The sequence below is a fragment of the Biomphalaria glabrata genome, chromosome 11 (assembly GCF_947242115.1).
Source record: "Biomphalaria glabrata chromosome 11, xgBioGlab47.1, whole genome shotgun sequence".
In the NCBI taxonomy this organism is placed as follows: Eukaryota; Metazoa; Mollusca; class Gastropoda; family Planorbidae; genus Biomphalaria; species Biomphalaria glabrata.
The window spans coordinates 22,285,862-22,302,398 of NC_074721.1; the positions used below are offsets into that span (position 1 = coordinate 22,285,862).

At 38.2% G+C, this 16,537-nt stretch overlaps 1 protein-coding gene across 9 annotated transcripts in view; it reads left to right on the plus strand.

Moving 5' to 3' along the window:
- Window positions 1-16,537, plus strand: part of LOC106060415 (transient receptor potential cation channel subfamily M member 2-like) — a 127,990-nt gene that overhangs the window by 24,472 nt on the left and 86,981 nt on the right. For 5 of the 9 annotated variants that reach the window (XM_056003956.1, XM_056003962.1, XM_056003959.1 and 2 more), the window contains 6 exons: window positions 2,160-2,186; window positions 3,407-3,469; window positions 5,330-5,419; window positions 7,295-7,372; window positions 7,575-7,652; window positions 15,341-15,437. In XM_056003956.1, the coding sequence (XP_055859931.1) occupies window positions 2,160-2,186; window positions 3,407-3,469; window positions 5,330-5,419; window positions 7,295-7,372; window positions 7,575-7,652; window positions 15,341-15,437 (433 nt within the window). The remainder of the gene's footprint in view (window positions 1-2,159; window positions 2,187-3,406; window positions 3,470-5,329; window positions 5,420-7,294; window positions 7,373-7,574; window positions 7,653-15,340; window positions 15,438-16,537) is intronic. The other 4 variants (XM_056003963.1, XM_056003965.1, XM_056003961.1 and 1 more) reach the window with 3 other exon arrangements.

Genomic DNA, 16,537 nt, shown 5'->3' on the forward strand with positions numbered 1-16,537 from the left:
TCTACTATTGGGGAAAACATTCGTAAAAAAAAACGAACTAATTCTAGAGTTTTCAATATATTTCAACATTATATCTGAGTTTAAAATGTCATTATTTTTTATAATTACAAACTGGAACTGAAGAGTCTGGAATTTATAAAACAAATCTAAATATGAGAATTGAAACTGAAGTAACAGTTAATTAATTTAACTTTTCCTAAAATAGACATTTCTGTCGAGACTTTCAAAGTTTCAAAAGTATCACATGACTTCTCTTTTGTCAACATTTGTAATAAATCTTGGCTTTCATTGTATAGTGATTTAATTTTTTTCAAGTTCTGTGCATTTATTATTTATTCTATTAACAATGAATCCTAGCCACCAGGAAGGGCTCTATTTGGGATGGCATTAGCGGCCTCCGAAAGGGGAAAAGATGCTATTAGTTTTGTGTCTGTCCGTTTGTCCCTCTGTCTGTCTGTCCTCCGTCCCGTTTAGATCTCAGAAATTAGAAAAGAAAATGAAAATCGGACATCATGCTATTTTAGATCACTCAAAGTTCTGATGCAACGGCTACTTTTTTCTTTTCGGAAAGTGAACCATCTAATTTTTTAAATTATATATGCAAGTAGAGTTGTTTTTTTTTTTTTAAATTGCACCACTTTTCAATGAAAAACTTCAGGGGAAGTAAGTATTATTTAAAAGTTCGCAAGCTTCTTCATTAATGAATCAAGCATCAATCATAGATTCGCGTATTGGTACAAAATAATTTGATCTAAGGTCACAATTGAAAAAGTATCAATGGATCATTCAAAATAGATTTTATTTTCCATTTATTAACTAACTCATGGATTAAAATACTGATTCAAATGTTGTTTTTAAAACAAGAATTTTAATACGAACTTCGTTTCAATTGTAAGTTTAAAAAAACGAGCTACTTTTATACCGCTCAGTTTTCAAACATCGTCATTAAGCTATACACTTGACAACAATCTAAATTAATATAATAAGAGACCAGACATAGATCTAGATTTAGATTTAGTTGTATTAAACAATTTAAACCAAAAACTTACATTTATAATCCATTAAGAAAATAGTTTATCTTCTAATAGCTTAGGAGTGCAGATTTGATTATTATGTAAGCAGTAGTATCACATCAAGAAGTGAATCTGTAACCCAGTAGTAGGCCTACTAATCGGTAATCCAGATCATAATATTGACCTACATCTAGTAGATCTAGATTCTATTTATAGATTTATAAATCTAGTCTAGATTCTAGTCTAGATTAGACTCTAGATTTAGTTCTGGATCTTTATCTAGAGTCTATTTAGTCTAGACCTAGTCTAGGAGGGCTGCCTGGTCGTGCAGTTTGCGAGCTCGACTGTCGTTTGGATTTATCGATGGTTCCGGGTTCAAACCCTGCCCGCTCCCATCCCCCGTCGTCCTGCGGGATGTTTGGACTATGAAGTAAACTATCTTCAACTCTGAAGGAACATCTGAAACATGTCAAACATTACAACAATTTTCTAGACCTAGTCAAGATTCTAGATCGAGATCTAGAATCGAGATCTAGATAGATCTAAATGTTCAAGTGTCTAGATCCAAAGGAAAATTATAATTTGGTAAAAGCAAAGGCATGGGAAAAATATAATAATAAAATCTCTAGATATATGCCCAATAAGCCTTGACACATCTAGATGGTATTTGCAGTGTAAATGACACAGCACTACGTTATACCATTTAAAGTATAACAAAAGAAACCTGTTCATATGATGTTAAGTCTGTTTATAATTTTAATTAAGTATTATTGTAAAATGTGCAAAAACAATTGAATAAATGTAATTAACATTGAGATTTTACAATTGAGTAAAAATCAATAAAAGTAGGTAATCAGCTCACACTTTTCGGATGTTTCCATGCTGATCTTAGGTGATCACGTAACGTTACTCTGCTTATACCTGAAGAGTTAGAAGAGTCTTATCAGAAACGACGTTTTGCATTGTTTGCTTTTATTTGAAAAATAACGCAAAATTTCTTTAAACGATCAAAACAGTGGTGAATTTGATGAGGGCCGCCTCTGAGTTTGTGTGATAACGCAAACTATCTTTGTAATCTTGTTATTATATAATTGTATTTTCATAAATGACATTATTTAAAACTTTACTAATATTTTTTTTGTACAGATGGGAACATACTTAATGGCATCTACGGTAATGAAACATTATATTATAGATATGTATATATTATATATATGTATATAGACATGTATTATTTTAATGTGAAATATAATATGTGAGTGGGTGATTTACTGGTGTTAAGTTGAACACTACTTAGATACAATTTAGGATAGAAATGACTATTTAGGGCAGGGCCAAATTGTGATGGAGGTCAAAGGTAGAATCGTTGTCTGTTAGTTGTTATTTTGATCAACCAATCAGCGTGCTAACCTGCTAACTGACAAGTAGCCTTCTGATCTTAAGTAACACTACCGATAAGCTTTGAATACATCTCTCTAGTCTAAGGTACTCGGCAATAATGTACAATAGCTTGTGCTCTTATAGAGTCCTTATGCTGCAGTGGTAACTTTGTATATCAACTCACACTGTCTGATAAAAGTTTGTACTTGTTTGTTCTCCGACATCCAATCTCGGATCAAGTTGAAATTGCACATAACTATTTCTTTGATCTGTCAAGAGTCGAGACAAAAATTTAAAAAAAAATTAAATAATTAGTTAAATAACTATTGGTAATTAATTATTTTGTTTTCTATCTCGAACAAGGGAAAGAAGCTGTACTTGACTGAGTTGGTGGTATAAGCTGAATAGTTCCCCATAACAATAGATAACTCTGCTATCTTCTAGTTTCATTCGCACATCCCTTGCAGAGTAATTAGAATGTCGGCTTGGGTTCAAATTTAGGTCGTTATTATTTTTTTTAATAAATGCTTTTAAAAAACGATTATTGTAAATTTCACCCAGATATTGTTTTCTCCCCCCCCCCCTCCATCTGGTCCAGAAAAGTGAAAGATAAAAACATGAAATAGCGCTAAACAAAATCAATTTGTACAAATATATCTTATAGCAGAAATTTATTGTTATTGGTTTAGACATTTTAATAATTTAATAACATGACTGATCCAAACTAATTGAAACAACTACACTTCGTATAAGTTTTATTAAAAGTATTTTTATAATTTTTTTTTTTTTTTGCTTTGTTATCACTCCAAATAAAGTGAACTTTTAGATGAATGTGTTTTATCTCTAACTCTTCTTCTAGACAATGTTACTTACATTTTTATTTATATTTATTTATTTAAAATTATTTCGTAGTTTTACAGAGATATCAAATAACAAATTTATTACATTGAATGAAAACGTAAACCTTGAATCACTGGTTGACATACAGAACATATATTCTATACTAATTGCAGCCAGATATTCCTGGACTCGTGGAAGATGAAGTCAATGATTCCGATGTCATGGATGAGATAACTGTAAGTAAATGGAGTGTAACTATGTTTTAAAAGAACATAAATAGCAAGTGGCATGTCAAGAGGCCAGTGTCAGGGTGGGATTTCGGATTGCAGCTCATTGACTTCGGGGTAGACACAAGTTCCTCGAGTTCCCAGGTTCCCCACCTCGACAGTTTAAATCCAAGCAAATAATATCGAAGCAGTGACTTGCCAACACTGAATACAGGTTTTCAATGTAACATGTAGTGAATCCTAACAGTTGTTCAACGTGAACAATATTACTGACAACGTAAGTTAATGTACATTATTTAACAACAAGATTGTACGTTTAACAATTTAATGAGTGTATGAAATATTATGACATGAGTGATCAATAAAGGTCAATAGTATTTACAAAGGAAACACAAGGTATACATATTATGCAACGAAATATATCACACCTTAAACTCGGTGCCATAATTCAATCACGAAACAGCCTACACCCAAGGCCTTGGATGTAAGGGCCATATCAAACAACACTGTGAATCAGGCATGACTACGACAGTCCCAAGCCTGCGTCCGCAATACTGGGGAAGAAAACATCAAAGAACGCAGCTCAGCCAAGTCAGCACAACCCCAACAAAGGCAAAGACGTAATGACAACAAGGCGCACCCTTAGGAACAGAAACTCACGAACCTTATTGTGCTGTAAGAGAAAATACCAAGCAAGATGCGCACGACATAAAGTACTTTCTAAAGGTTAAGCCTTGTACTTATAAAACCCATGCCGCCCTTAAGGTACCTTATTCGTCATTCTTACCTTGCATTATTCAACCACCTGCCCCCCCAAAAAAAACGCCCCACTCCCTTGCCTCAAATAAGACTCAGTAACATGTAAGTAGAAACATCGCATCGCCTAAAATGTGCATTTGATTCTCTGAGGCGTCGCTCAAAGCACATTTGTTTTAATAGCGTCAATGTTGTTCAATGCCTTCTTTTGGATCATCTCTTCACTTTCCATCGGTCCTGTTTACTTTCTTTCAATCTTGTCCACTTTCTCTCAGTTTTGTCCACTTTCCATTAGTCCTGTCCACTTTCTCTAAGTCCTGTCGACATTACCCCAGTCCTGTCCACCTTTTCTTGATCCTGTCCAGTTCGCCTTAGTCCTGTCCAGTTGACCTTAGTCCTGTCCACTTTGTCTAGTCCAGGTTTGTAGTATGTGGGCTAAGCATAGAAGCGGCTTAGCAGCCTATCAACAGGGTTGAGTTCAATTACCGATCTAGTTATTTTTCCTGCGCGCCTTAAGGCAGCATGTAAACCCCCTCCCCACACTCACGTGCTTGGCTGCCTGAAAGAGAGTTTGATTTGAAATACCCACAGGAGTTATGTTTGCTGAGTGCCTTCATTCAGCACCGAAACCGTCTCCCCGAACCCCCCTCCTCCCATAGGACCAAGGCGATAGGACCATAAGGGAAATAGGGCCAAACATCATAGAGCCTGTTATTTCATTGAAGATTTGCTATACAGAGGTAAATAAATAAAATAAATACTATATATTAGTTGTAAAGCTTCTACCAGACTAGTCGAGATATAGTTGACAATTGTGTTGCATCTACAGACTTTGTATCACACATGACATAGCATTCTCCAGCAATACTATTTTAAAGTACAGGTTTTACAGATACTATAAAAATATATTCAAAAGTAAAGTATAAACAAAATGTAATGTTATTTTTTTGTTTTACTTTGGCGGTTTGCCGTTTGGTCAACTGGTCAGACCATTTCGTAAACAAAAAATTCATACATTTGATGGGAATGGTTCAAACTTTTGAGTATCTCCTTTGTTTGGTTCAAAACGTAACCTATTTGTTTCGTACTATTGTAACTACACTTTGCTTTCAGAATATACGAGAATTGCCTTCAGTAAACACAAACCCTGACCTAGATCTAGAAATCGTAGAGCATCAAAGTTCGCCACCTTCATCACGTAAAGTAAGTAAAGATTTGAAGTACTGGCAGAGAATGTATTGGACACAGATTGAATAGCTCTTAGATTTAAACTTTTGTTTATAATGTTCTCTATACTAAATATTAGCCATAAAACAAATGTTTGTTTCAAAAGTGTGTTCGTATTTGTCTGTAAACAAAATTAACCATTTTTAATCAAACAAAAGGGTAACACAAGATATATTATGAAAGGAAAATATATTTATGTTCAACCACACATATTATAAGACTATTACTTTGAATAATTCAGAAGAGTGAATAATCAGGAGTAGTGTCAAGTAGAGCTGCTTTATTTAGACCAGAAACTAGAACAAACTTTGGGTTTCAAAACAAAAAATCCAAGAAACGTTTTCACAGCCCAAAAGTCATCTAACGGTGTCACTCAATTTTATCACAGCATTAATTATTATTTATTTATTTTATCTCAATTATTTCTTACTCTTAGGCCTGATTTCACCACCAAACCTTTTCCTCTTCTAGCTAGACGGAATCCACCTCATTGGCGACAACGCGGCCATGCCTTTTCACTTATCTCCCCTTGACCAGGCAAAGGTAAACAGTCCTATCACGGGCATCTGGCATTAGCGCCAGGAGCCCGACGTTCATGGTCGACACTACCTGGGCAAACCTAGCAATCCCGCACTTCCGGACATGCTTCATTCTTTCTTCCACCCCTACCCACGTATCTCGTTGATCATCCGTGTCAGCACGCCTTTTGACATTTCTAGGTTTGACTCCATTCTCGAGTCAGATGTACCCACTTGGAAGATAATCTTTAGTCTCTCGCCCCTCCCTTTTCCGCTCATCTCTTCCAGACCTTTATAAGCTAGACCAAGTCGGAATAGACACACTTTGTCATTTTCTCCTTCTAGCTGACGGTCGAGTCTGGACTAATCATTCATTCTTTCTTCTAGAGGAATACCTGGTGGTAAGCCGAACTTAATCAGAGTTCCATCTTAGTTAGTTTGTTTGTATTTCTTGATGGATAATATTATTAGGATGTAAACCGTTCTGTCTATGTTTAATGTGTGCATTGTGTATTTCTCACTGTCTTTAGTAAGAAACATGACCATTGCATATGTACATATTTATATATTGCATTAACCTATGTCCACAGTATTATTGCTACGTGCTGAATTAATCATTGACGCAACCTTGTATATCCTTGTACATCTTATATTATTTCCTTTATCACGGCTGATCGCCTTGATCTTTCTAACGAGCTGACATTGCGCTTAGAAATGAGTTGCAAATTATCTCCCCATTTATCTATTTTAATTTGACGAGAGTTGCGCCCCTTGAACGGATACCCCCCTGATCGCTGACCACCGTCTCCCCAGACCACAGAACTTTAAATTGAGACTCCACAAGTACTGAATCACCGGCGACCTTCTACCCGCTAGAGCACCACCTCCAGCTGCAAGACCTCCACCCAGGAGCACAGCCAGCTACTGCATTGATAGGACAACCAGATAAGTTCGGAGGACAAAAGGGACATACTCTTCAATAGAGTGCCAAGTACGATGATATAATATCACTAAGAGATAGATGCAAAACCCCCTTAATTTTATTCTGCTATGTATATTTTATGTAAATAAATATCCATAAATTCTTTAAATTTTTTTTATCTTTCTCCATTGTTTGTTTTGTTGCGTGCCTGCTCCCGATATATCTCTGATGGCCCAGTTCGTGGCAAACTCAAAATAATCATCCCCTATTCACCAAACAAGCCAGTCATACACGTAGTATACGAGGGCTGTCACAGACGTAAATAATAGAATGTAGAATAATTAATTATTCTTCAACTATTTCTGGAATTTTTAACATTAACATGAATTGCATATTTTTTTGTTGATGCAGCCTCAACAACGAGCAGGACAGAGTGGAAATGATTTTGACAACTTAACAGAACAGACTTATAATGAATCCAAGATAAAAGTAACATTTTTTAAATACAATCAACGTTTTAAAATGTTATGTTTTGTTAACATTCAAATCAAAGAATGTTCATTATTTGGAAGTGCTTAATAAAAAAAAATGGTTTTATATTTTAAATGCATTAGTTATTAATATTTCAAAATAGTTTACAATTATCAAAAATTAATTGAACAGTTTAACTTATATTTGGATATTTTGACAGATATGTATTCTGCCACAGAATAGGAACATTCCCATTGCAAGTATTTCCAGGGAATGGGGAATGAAAGGTTTGCCAAATGTAAGTTTCAAGCCATAACAAAACAGGTTATAGAGGGGTGCACTGGGTACTACTTTTTCATATTCGGCCGGAGCCGAATACCTACATGTCTTGTTGTCTTGTAAATAGCTTGTGTTGCTGAGCATTTTGCAAAACTGTTAAATAACATACCTATAATTGTTATAATTGTTTTCCTTTTATTTACCTTATTGCTTTATACTCAGTTAATGATTGATTAATTAAAGCTTAACAGTATTTATAAACAGATAGGCCTATCACAAACTAATGTGTAGCATTAATAATAATAATAATAATAATAATCTTTATTATCCGTAAGGAAATTTGTCTTACAATTTGTGCATTACTCCCAACAAAAAACATTATAACTATAAGAAACCAAAGTGTACATTCACACCAGACTCACTCATAATTTACATGTGACAAAGTTTATACCAGATTGTTCTTATTTAATGATTTGATTAGTGTGTGTATTATGTACGAGTCCACCAACTGTAAAGGGTGTGTGTGGCATGGTCAGTGTAAAATTCTTTCTGTTTTATTGAACTAGTTACTAATGTAAATCTTTCATATGTAGTGTGCAATCTGGCTTGTATAGTGGGTGGATGTATATGTTCATAAATTTCAGACCAACAAGTGGTCATCAGGCTTGTAATTTTAATTCCAAGGACTGCTTCTGGTTCTGGCTTCAGGGGCTTAATACTGATAGTAGCAGTTTAATAGTTGGAATCTGAAGTGTTCTATATTTATTGTTTGAGATTAATTTATTTGCGATAAACTATATTTTATTAACAGCGGGAACATCAATTATACCTATTTATAGCTTGAACCTTCGATGATGCCGAAGCATAGATTAAACTGTAGTCTGTTCTATTATTGAGATCTATGGAGATCTAAGAGCATTAGGAAAACCAAATATAGAAGAAAAAACTCATCCCTGCCCACAAAAATAAATAGACAGATTGCAACAACCTGGTCAGATATAGGTAAAGGGCCTACACATGTAGTCCTAGTGTAGTGTGTATAGTTCATGGTGTTGAACATCACTAGTTTTTTCCTTGAGCATACGCAATAGTGTTGAGTGGTCAGGCAAAAAAATAACACGTTGGCATGGTCAGTCAAGCATGTAGAAATCTGAGCCTTGTACTTATATACAAAAGAATTAGTTACTGTCTTACTGTGCTATGAAATCAATGTGTGTTCTGTGTAGCAAAAGATCACTCGTTTAGGTGTGTGATCTTTAGTCCAGCTTACTAATTGAGATTTATATCCAAGTAAGCAAACTAGGCATTCGTGAAGAGGTGTGGCCTGTAGTCAAGCCACGTTATTGAGATTTTTTTCCAAATAATCAAACTCATTGCCCGGTTACCCCTGTAGAGGTGTGTCTTGAAGTCCCGCCCCTAATTAAGATTAGCTACTAAGTAAACAAACTCAGTTCCCTCGCGTGACATCTAGAAAGTACCTACGTCCATCGTATTTGACTTGTAGTCACTGTCTATCAACGAATTCAATGTGATGGACTAAACAAATAAAAGAGGGTGGGAGTTGTTCATCTCTACCCTTGTTACATGTGTAGAGGTGTGGCTTGAAGCCCCTTAATAAAGATTATTCTCCAAGTAAACAAACTCAGTTCCCTCAGGCTCCTAATAATATTAATAGAAATATAGGTACTACAGTGTAGTTTTTACTATCCGGCCAACTATTCGACAGGCCGAAGCCGAATATCGCCGAATAGTGAAAAATAGCCGAATATTCGGCCGAAGCCGAAGCCGAAGTGATTATCCGGTATATATATATATATATTTAAAGGAAGGGAAGTTTTCGCTTGTCGATAGTTTCCAGTTCATTGCTTCTATTAGTCGAGCCGGAAATGTTGAAACCTATTTACTTGCCTCGCTAACAAAACATCAGATCCATTGGGGTTATCGCAACTAATTTTGTGTGAAGAACAATTCACTTGTTTTCAAGTGTTTATTTCTTACGACTGTTCAATATTTCTTTTGTATATGACTGGGTGAGAGAGAACTATAACACGAGTTTTATAGTTATTGATTCAATCATGAACAAAAACTACCTTGACTTACTTACTTAGACTTAGGTCCTCCCGCGCCGTTCGGCGCATTGGGCGGCAAGCTGTCTCCATAATGATCTGTCACTGGCAATGTCTGAAGCCTCTTCCCATCTGGTGTCCACTGTTCTGAGGTCCTCCATGAAGGTGTGTCGCCAGGTAATACGAGGACGTCCCTGTTTGCGCTTTCCTTGTTTTGGCTTCCATGTTATCGCAACTCTTGGTGTGCGTAATTCATTTTGACGTAGAACATGTCCCGCAAACCTCATGCGACGCTCAGTCACAACCTCACTAAGTGTTCGACTCCCAGTTCGGCAAAGGATTTCCTTGTTTGAGATCAGGTCTGTGTAACTGACTCCCAAAATCCGTCTCAGCCATCTCTGTTGAGCCACATTTAGTCTTTTCTCAATTTTGACAGATGACTTCCACGTCTCACATGCATATGTAGCAGTTGGAATGACGATTGTGTTGAGAAGGTGTATTTTTGTCTCAAGTCCAATGGCTTGGCTAGTCCAAATAGGCTGCAGCCTTTGGAAAATGCTCCCTGCTTTTCCTATTCGGCACGCTACATCATGGTAAGCATCTCCATCATTTGTTATGATGCTGCCAAGGTACGTGAACTTGTCCAGCTCTTCAAGCTTTGACTCGCCAAGTCTGACGGGGACACCCTTTGCCTTATATCCCACTCGCATAATTTTAGTCTTATCCAAGTTTATGCGGAGGCCAATTTTGGGTGCCTCTCTGTCTAGGCTCTCCGTCATTTCTTGAATGCATTTATTTGTAGCCCCGAGTAGTGCAACATCATCAGCAAAGTCCAAGTCCGTCAATCGGAGTTGTTCATGCCATGGAATACCAAAGGCAGTCTGGTTCATTGCTCTCCTCATTATGTAGTCGATGGCTAGGAGGAAAAGGAAGGGAGATAAGATGCACCCCTGTCTCACACCTGTCTCGATTGTAAAAAACTCTGTTGTTCCCTCTTCTGTTTTAATGCAGCAACTAGACTGACTGTAAAGGTGTCGTAGGATCTGGACGAATTTTTCTGGTATACCGTATTCTCTAACTATTTTCCATAGTGATTCTCGGTGGACACTATCAAACGCTTTTTTGAAGTCCACGAAACTGATCGTTAGCCGTTGTTGGTACTCAAAACTTTGTTCTATGATATTTCGTAAAACGAAAATCTGCTCTGTACATGATCTGCCTCTTCGGAAACCTGCTTGTTCTTCTCTGAGCCTTTCATCTACAGACTGTTGAAGCCGTCTCAACAAAACAGTGCTGAAAACTTTGCCTGGGACAGAGAGGAGAGTAATGCCCCTCCAGTTGTTACAGTCTGCCAAGTTGCCCTTTTTTGGAAGCTTTACAATCACTCCCTTTTGCCAGTCCTCTGGGACTTTTGAAGTTCGCCAACAGAGATTTAAGAGATCAGTCATTCTGTTAACAATGCACTGTCCCCCATATTTTAGCATTTCTGCTGATATCATGTCTAGTCCTGGTGCTTTGTTATTCTTTAGCACTGCAATGGCCATGGTAACCTCCTCAGCAGTTATTGGGTCTGTCTTGACCTTGAGATCATTGTCTGGAGAGGGGTCCTTGAATATGTAAGTTATGTCTGGCGACAGTTGGTTAAGGGTCTCTTTAAAGTGCTCTACCCATCTTGCATCCTGTTCTTCTTTCGTTAACAAAGGTTTGCCTTGCTTGTCTTTTATTGGTGCCCCATGTCCACTCTTTGCTCCATTGAGATCTCGGACAATACGATGGAGGGTTTTTGTGTCATTTCTGCTTGCAGCTGCTTGTGCCTCTTGTCCCTTCTGCTCAATCCAGTCCCGTTTATCTTGCCGACAGCTTCTCTTTACTTTCAGATCTGCTTCCCTATAGGCTTCTTCCGCTAGGCTGCGATCCTGTGTTTCATTTTTCTGATCTCGTCTACGTTTGGTCTCTTTCCTCTCATCTATCAATTTCCATGTTCTGTCTTGTATCCACCGTTCCTTGTATGAACCTCGCCTCCTCCCGATAACTTCTTCTGCGCACCCAATAGTGGTATCTTTGAAGTTGGCCCACTCTTCTTCAAGGGTCAATATATCTGCAAGAGCCTCAAAGCGGTTCGTTAGTTTCAATTGGAACTGTGCTGCAGTATTGCCGTCTTTAAGCTTCTCTACATTAAATGGGCGGGGTCGTGTGGCTCGTTTTGGTTGGCGTTTCAATCGGAGCTTACATTTGCCACTGACAAGGTAGTGGTCTGAGCCGATATCAGCTCCTCTGCGGGTCCGCACGTCTAACAGAGATGACCTCCATCGTTTGGAGATGCAAATGTAATCTATCTCGTTGAAGGTTTCCCCATTTGGTGATCGCCATGTTTTTTTGTGTATTTGTTTGTGCTTAAAATATGTGTTTCCAATTGAAAGGCTGTTGGATGCGCAGAGAGAAATCAAACGCTCGCCATTATCACTGATGTTTTCTGCAGAGCCATATGGTCCCATTACATATTCAAAGCCAGTTCGGTTGGGATTGATTTTGGCGTTAAAATCTCCCATCAGTAGAATTAGGTCGTGAGTAGGTGTTTCATCAAGAGTGGTTTGTAGTTGATTATAGAACTGATCTTTGATGGTATCTTCTGCATCCTCTGTAGGGGCATAAGCTTGGATGGTAGTGACTTTAATTTGCTTTGTTTGGAGTCGAGCTGTAATGATGCGGTCACTGATCGGCTTCCAAGCAATTAGCGCTGAAGCTGCTATTTTAGACATGATGATTCCTACACCACCAATGTGCTCCTTGTCATGTCCTGAATATATTATTGTCTTGCCGTCATTGATAATTTTTCCACTTGACGTCCACCGCATCTCGCAGATCCCAAGGATGTCCAGCCGATAAGAGTCAAACTCTCTTAAAAGTTGGGCCAGTTTACCGCATTGATTCAGGGTTCTTACATTCCACGTGCCTATAAGAGTCGGTTTCCTTGCGTTGAAAGGCTTGCCATGTATCGGGTATTGGACTTCCAGTTGGCTTTGATCCAACACCGTCATCAGGGTTTGGCCGCCCTCGCCGCATGTATAGTTTTCATTATGTGTCGAGTTTGCGGTTTCTGTAGCAATAGTGGTTTTACAGGGTGGGGTCGCTAGCCCCACGCCAAACCCTCCTCCTTTCTCACCCGGGCTTGGGACCGGCATACGGCGGAGTTACGTACATGTTAATTTTTTTATATTACAAAAAGTTTATTCAATTAAATAGAACCAAAAAAATGATCCACACTTTAATCTGACTTTTTACAAACCTTATAGCATATACCCAACGGTAATGGATACACACCCATTCTCGGATCGGAGGCGTGGTGGCCGAGCCGTAAAGCGCTTAGCTTCTGAACCGGGGTTCCCGGGATTTTTTATTTCGGGATATTTGGGCGCCTCTGAGTCCAACCAGCTCTAAAGAGTACCTGACATTAGTTGGGGAAAAGTAAAGGCGGTTGGTCGTTGTGCTGTCTACATGACACCCTCGTTAACCATAGGCCACATAATCAGATGACCTTTACTTCATCTGTCCTATAGACCACAAGGTCTGAAAGGGAAACTTTATTTTACTTTTACATTCTCGGATCAATTTGAAACCTTGCACAAATAGTCATTGGCCTAGCCCTAGACGATAGAAATGACAATTAACCAATTAGTCAATTAATTGCTGGTAATCAATTATTTTCCTTGATAACACCAAGGGATGTTTATTCCTACATAAATATGCTGATTAGTTGATAGTCTATAAACTTTAGAACTCATTTCAAATTAAACTTTGTTTGAACATATCAGTGGCATAAATAGGGAAGGTACTGTCGGCACTGGGTTATCCCCCACTAGGAAGTCGCACCCAAGTGAAAAAGATGTAATTGTACAAAAGCAGACATTTTTAAAACCACTATTCTACATCTAGATACCCAACTATAGTCATAGACACGTTCAATCTATGGATCTATGTATTTTGTACTGGGTTTAATGTTACGTACTGAAATGGACCGAATTCTTTTTATTTCAAGAGATAGCATCTGTTTCATTATTCAAGTGACGTCTTTTGATCTTGAAAGAAGTGAGATTACATTTTGACGTCAAGGTGGAACCTTTCGATTGTATCATCGTTTGTATTGCTTCGCCTTTGCCTGAGTTGAACAGTTCCAATAGCAGAAGTCTAGAGTAACACGGAGCCGTGGTTCAAACGTAACGCTCTACTGCCTCATCTCTTACACTTCAGTCTTATGTCTTAGTTTCCTTTTGTTCAATCTGCTTCTTACATCAGGTAGTAGGCACTGAGGACCCACGTCTTAGTTTCCTTTTGTTCAATCTGCTTCTTACAATCAGGTAGTAGGCACTGAGGACCCACGTTTTAGTTTCCTTTTGCTCAATCTGCTTCTTACATCAGTTAGTAGGCACTGAGGACCCACGTTTTAGTTTCCTTTTGTTCAATCTGCTTCTTACAATCAGATAGTAGGCACTAAGGCCCCATGTCTTAGTTTCCTTTTGTTCAATCTGCTTCTTACATCAGATAGTAGGCACTGAGGACCCACGTTTTAGTTTCCTTTTGCTCAATCTGCTTCTTACATCAGATAGTAGGCACTGAGGACCCACGTTTTAGTTTCCTTTTGTTCAATCTGCTTCTTACAATCAGATAGTAGGCACCGAGGACCCACGTCTTAGTTTCCTTTTGTTCAATCTGCTTCTTACAATCAGATAGTAGGCACTGAGGACCCACGTCTTAGTTTCCTTTTGTTCAATCTGCTTCTTACAATCAGATAGTAGGCACTGAGGACCCACGTTTTAGTTTCCTTTTGTTCAATCTGCTTCTTACATCAGATAGTAGGCACTGAGGCCCCACGTCTTAGTTTCCTTTTGTTCAATCTGCTTCTTACATCAGATAGTAGGCACTGAGGCCCCACGTCTTAGTTTCCTTTTGTTCAATCTGCTTCTTACATCAGATAGTAGGCACTGAGGCCCCACGTCTTAGTTTCCTTTTGTTCAATCTGCTTCTTACATCCGATAGTAGGCACTAAGGACCCACGGAAAGTTTCTGAAATTCAAAAATGCAGGAAAACGCTTGGCGCCCCTGGATTTTCCCCTGACCATGTTGGGAGGGTGGGGAAGTTTCCGGAGCTTCCCCAGTTCGTTTAGCTCACTTAGAGAGAAGCCAATATAATTTTGTCTCGGTATAGGTGGTTGTCACTGGTAGACTAGGTGGTTGTCACTAGTAAAAGTTGGTCAAAAACTGGCACCCGTTAATCTGTTTCCGTAAAGTCTTAAAATAAAATAAAAATTAAGTTAATATTGTAAGTCTTTAATTTAAATCTTGTACATTTTAATATATATGCAATATGGCATTGTCTTGAATTTCGATGATTAAAGATGATTAAGGATGCCGTATTCCACGTGACCCAGTTGCGACCTCCAAATTATGCCACCTCTTATGCAAAACCGTTGTTCGTCTGGGGTCTGCTTCTGTAATAACTCTTGATCTAAGTCATTAGCAACGAAATGTCTCAATAGACACTCACTCATTTCAAAGTCGCGAAAAAAATCAGTGATTATTAAGAGCAGGTTAAAATCTTGGAGAATTTATTTTGCTAACCATCATTAACTGTTCCTATCTACAGATAATTGTCAGACTGATTGGATCTTGCGCTGATGATAAGCTGGTCAAAAGAGGATTTTTTTTTTTAACATCTCTAGCCAAATTTCTGACAAGTTTCAGTAAGTTTCTGGAATCACAGGGAAACATAAAAGTATTTAATTTATTGTCCTAGCAACTTAATCAAACGTTTACAACTATAATCATAAAAAGTGGAGAACTTTGGCAGATACTTTGGTCATGATCAAACAATGAACATATATTGTGGTCCATTGTGTGGGGATCAAATTTGTACAGCTTCACACAGAACATATCATGACGTTTTTTTTTTCTTTTATTAAATCAAAAGTTCTTCAAGCTACTTTGTATAAATCACAAATGAGATTTTCAAACAATGTTAGCTCATTCGTACTAGTTGCAGCTGTGTTGTTTGACTTGGTGCTAGACACTAGGTTGTTAGCTGTCTGTGTTGTTTCACTTGGTGCTAGACACTAGGTTGTAAGCTGTCTGTGTTGTTTGACTTGGTGCTAGACACTAGGTTGTAAGCTGTCTGTGTTGTTTCACTTGGTGCTAGACACTAGGTTGTAAGCTGTCTGTGTTGTTTGACTTGGTGCTAGACACTAGGTTGTAAGCTGTCTGTGTTGTTTCACTTGGTGCTAGACACTAGGTTGTAAGCTGTCTGTGTTGTTTCACTTGGTGCTAGACACTAGGTTGTAAGCTGTCTGTGTTGTTTGACTTGGTGCTAGACTCTAGGTTGTAAGCTGTCTGTGTTGTTTGACTTGGTGCTAGACACTAGGTTGTAAGCTGTCTGTGTTGTTTGACTTGGTGCTAGACACTAGGTTGTAAGCTGTCTGTGTTGTTTGCCTTGGTGCTAGACTCTAGGTTGTAAGCTGTCTGTGTTGTTTCACTTGGTGCTAGACACTAGGTTGTGAGCTGTCTGTGTTGTTTGACTTGGTGCTAGACACTAGGTTGTAAGCTGTCTGTGTTGTTTCACTTGGTGCTAGACACTAGGTTGTAAGCTGTCTGTGTTGTTTCACTTGGTGCTAAGCACTAGGTTGTAAGCTGTCTGTGTTGTTTGACTTGGTGCTAGACACTAGGTTGTAAGCTGTCTGTGTTGTTTCACTTGGTGCTAGACACTAGGTTGTAAGCTGTCTGTGTTGTTTCACTTGGTGCTAGACACTAGGTTGTAAGCTGTCTGTGTTGTTTCACTTGGTGTTAGACA